This window comes from Vollenhovia emeryi, unplaced genomic scaffold, assembly GCF_000949405.1.
Source record: "Vollenhovia emeryi isolate VEMERY1.0 unplaced genomic scaffold, V.emery_V1.0 DF939175.1, whole genome shotgun sequence".
Classification (NCBI taxonomy): domain Eukaryota; kingdom Metazoa; phylum Arthropoda; class Insecta; order Hymenoptera; family Formicidae; genus Vollenhovia; species Vollenhovia emeryi.
Window position 1 is genome coordinate 1,038,962 of NW_011967191.1, and position 3,111 is coordinate 1,042,072.

Sequence of the window (3,111 nt, forward strand, 5' to 3'; positions counted from 1 at the left end):
TTTTACGCCTAAGAAAATGAATTAAACTATTCGTGACTTGGGCGATTCGGAATTACAGGCGCGCGGGCAAGGAATTTCTATCAATTCCTCTCGATCCATTGATTCTTCGATCGCGATTACAAGACTTGGACTATTCTACGTGCCGTTACAGTAATCTAGAAAATCCTAGAATGTAACTATTCGACGTTACCTGACGTCGGGGAGCGATGGAGGACACCCTTGCGATTTTAACGAGAGTTTGCGCCTGACGCACGAAAGAAAGACAGAAAGAGTTGCCCCGATTGGAAATTCCCGTATGCACGACTCGTCAATGGTGCGATGCGGACTAACACACACGATCAGTCCCTCTCCTGCGACTAATCCACCCGTGTACTAACCCACACGCCTACTAACTCACGTGACATAGAATGCAGTCAATTTAAGCCTATATGATGGCATTGTAGTGGAACCATTATAACCGTGTGTGGGAGGGAGGGAAAGAGAGAAAGAGGGAGAGGGGGAGAGAGAGAGAGAGAGAATGAATGAATAAATGAATGAATGAAGGAAAAGGGGAAGAAGAAATACATATGTATACGTCCGTATCGTGCCAGTGACAGCAGCGTGCCCGAGTCGAGTCCATTATGGAACGTTGACTGTTTCAGTTTATCCGCTCGACCGCAGGTCCGATGGCGGGAGAGGAGAAGGTGTGACTATCAGCCGGCTGCGTCGGCGGTGCCGAGGGACGACGACTGCGATAAACGATTGCCGAGCGAGGACCAGCAGCTCCAGCAGCCGCAGCAGACGGTGCAGGTGATCGCCGCGGGCCGGCCAGGTAATCACGGCAACAACAACCACACGCGGGTGCTCATCAAACGCGGCGGAAGCGGCGGCGGTGGCGACGATTCTTCCCACGACGAGTGCGATCAGACGCAGTGTTGATCGAGCCACGGGACCACGTACAACGATTACATCTCCCCCGTCCCGAAACCAGACAGGCGGCAACCGGACAAACCGGAGTCGGCGGAATATTTCGCTGATTCACCAATGTATGCCGGGTTTCGCGTTGGTAACGGTAAACCAGCGTGGAACGGAAGGTGTATTGTATCTTATTTTCTTACGTGTAATATAATCATTCATTTCAACAAGTTTTCTTCCTCTCGCGATTATACGTGCGCTCCTCTTTGGCGTTGCAGAGGGAAGAGCAATGCAACGAAATGACGTAAATTCGCATCGAGTATTTTAAAAAGACTTGCACTACCTCTCCGCTCCACCGCTCAATATCAAACGGAGCTGCGAAAAGGTGCGATCAAAGATACTTTGCACTATTACTGGGAATCAAAGTTCGTCTTGAGAAATTTACCAACACAATGAAGCCCAAACTCTAAAAGCTCCAAGATTTACTTTGTTAATTAACCCCCCGGTCGTCGCGCGGACTCTTTAAAAGTTCGATGTTTCAGTCAAACGCGTTCTTTTTTTTCGTAAGAAAATATTAACTTGTGACCTTTCCGCTAAACTTGGATATTCTCGCGAAGCGATATATTCTGCACAAAATCCGACAACCTAATTAAACAAAGAAAATAATTGAGTTCTCGACACGAGACATATAAATTGATCTTTTACATTAGGATTTCTCAAGAACCCGACGCGTCGACTCGGGTTGCGCAAAATGGCGCGATGACTGAAGAGTTAATTTCATGTAACGTGAATCTCGTGTATAACGAAACATAAAAATGCGCGTGTTTACTATTTATTAATTTGAGGAAGAAAAATCATATCAGAGTAACGATACGATCGTCGTTTTTATACTAGTGAAGAATTTGCTATTATTTCTTCGTGCAATGTTTGAAAAGTGATCTGTTAGCGTTAGTGTTTCTTGTCAATCGTTTTACTAAATGTAAATGATGCAATTTATTTGTATATATTTACCATCTACGTGACGTTATATAGATATATCGGTCGATTGTATAATATGTATGTCGATACTCATTGTCCGCGACACCATCGTAATAAAAGGAATCTGTAATTAGAATAAATGTTAATACTATACATACTAGTCTTAACTGTATCATAAAATAGACCGCAATTTTTTTAAATCATGAGTAAAACGAATTAAGTTTTTGAGAATAAATTTATTGATTTAGGGGGGGAGAAGCGCTTCGTGAAACTCAATGAAAGAGTTCGTCTAAAGCAATTGAGAAAGAACTTTGGGAATTTTCAAGAATCTGAAATATAAAAACATCCCAAATTTAGGTACGATTAACGTTTAAGATGTTTTCAAAACTTTAAACTTTTCTCCGTCACAGAAGCGACAATGGCCAAAGAATTTCTTATTTCGTATATGATTGTAATCTTGTACAATCGTTTTATTACATGTGTATATATATATATAAAATTCTATGTAATGTATCGATTGTAAACAGTTCTATAAAAGGTAAAATGTGTGTATGTACAATAGCGTGTATATCTCGATGGTTGTAAGAAATTCATATCTCTACAAACGAAACGAATCTGAAGAAAAGTGTTTAAGAAATTTAATATATTTTGCGAAAAAAAAACACAAATAAACTAACCAGTCTCGATTTAACTGTATGATTATTTTCTCGAATATTACCATTCCTCCATGAAGATGAAAACATCAAATTAGAACACAATAGCAAAGGTAAGATTAAAATGTCGAATAATGAATATACTTGCGTGCTTTACAGGTAAAAATTGTTTATCGAGTATTTTGTGTCAAACGAACGGGAAAATGACCGACGTCCTTCATAGGTTTGCTTTATCAGATTAAAGTAGTCTTGTGTTAATGAAAAGTTCTTTATACGTATAGACGTAATCTCCAAGATCCATCGCGTGTATTTCCTCGCTTTTGACATCGTAGCTAGGGCGACCGAGTTAGGCACACGTTTCTGGTCTTTTTAGGACTCCGGACCAGTTCGCAGCTGCCATATTAAATTATAACATCAGAAGCAAGAAATCAGACGTAATTTCTTCTTGCAATGTACGTCGAAATAAATGAAATATTTCCTCGGGAAGGAAAATTGACAATCTCAATTTCATTTATCGTATCTTTACCGATACAGCGATATTTTATTGTTCAGTTACACTTTGAAGATTAGATTTGCTTTAACATCT

The 3,111-nt window shown here is 40.4% G+C and overlaps 1 protein-coding gene across 1 annotated transcript; it reads left to right on the plus strand.

Annotated features, from left to right (window-relative positions):
* The first annotated feature begins 511 nt into the window (after window positions 1-511).
* LOC105563471 lies at window positions 512-2,563 on the plus strand. The gene has a single exon (XM_012015085.1). It carries the CDS (start codon window positions 538-540, stop codon window positions 916-918), a length of 381 nt encoding a protein of 126 aa, XP_011870475.1. The 5' UTR covers window positions 512-537; the 3' UTR covers window positions 919-2,563.
* The last annotated feature ends 548 nt before the right edge of the window (window positions 2,564-3,111 follow it).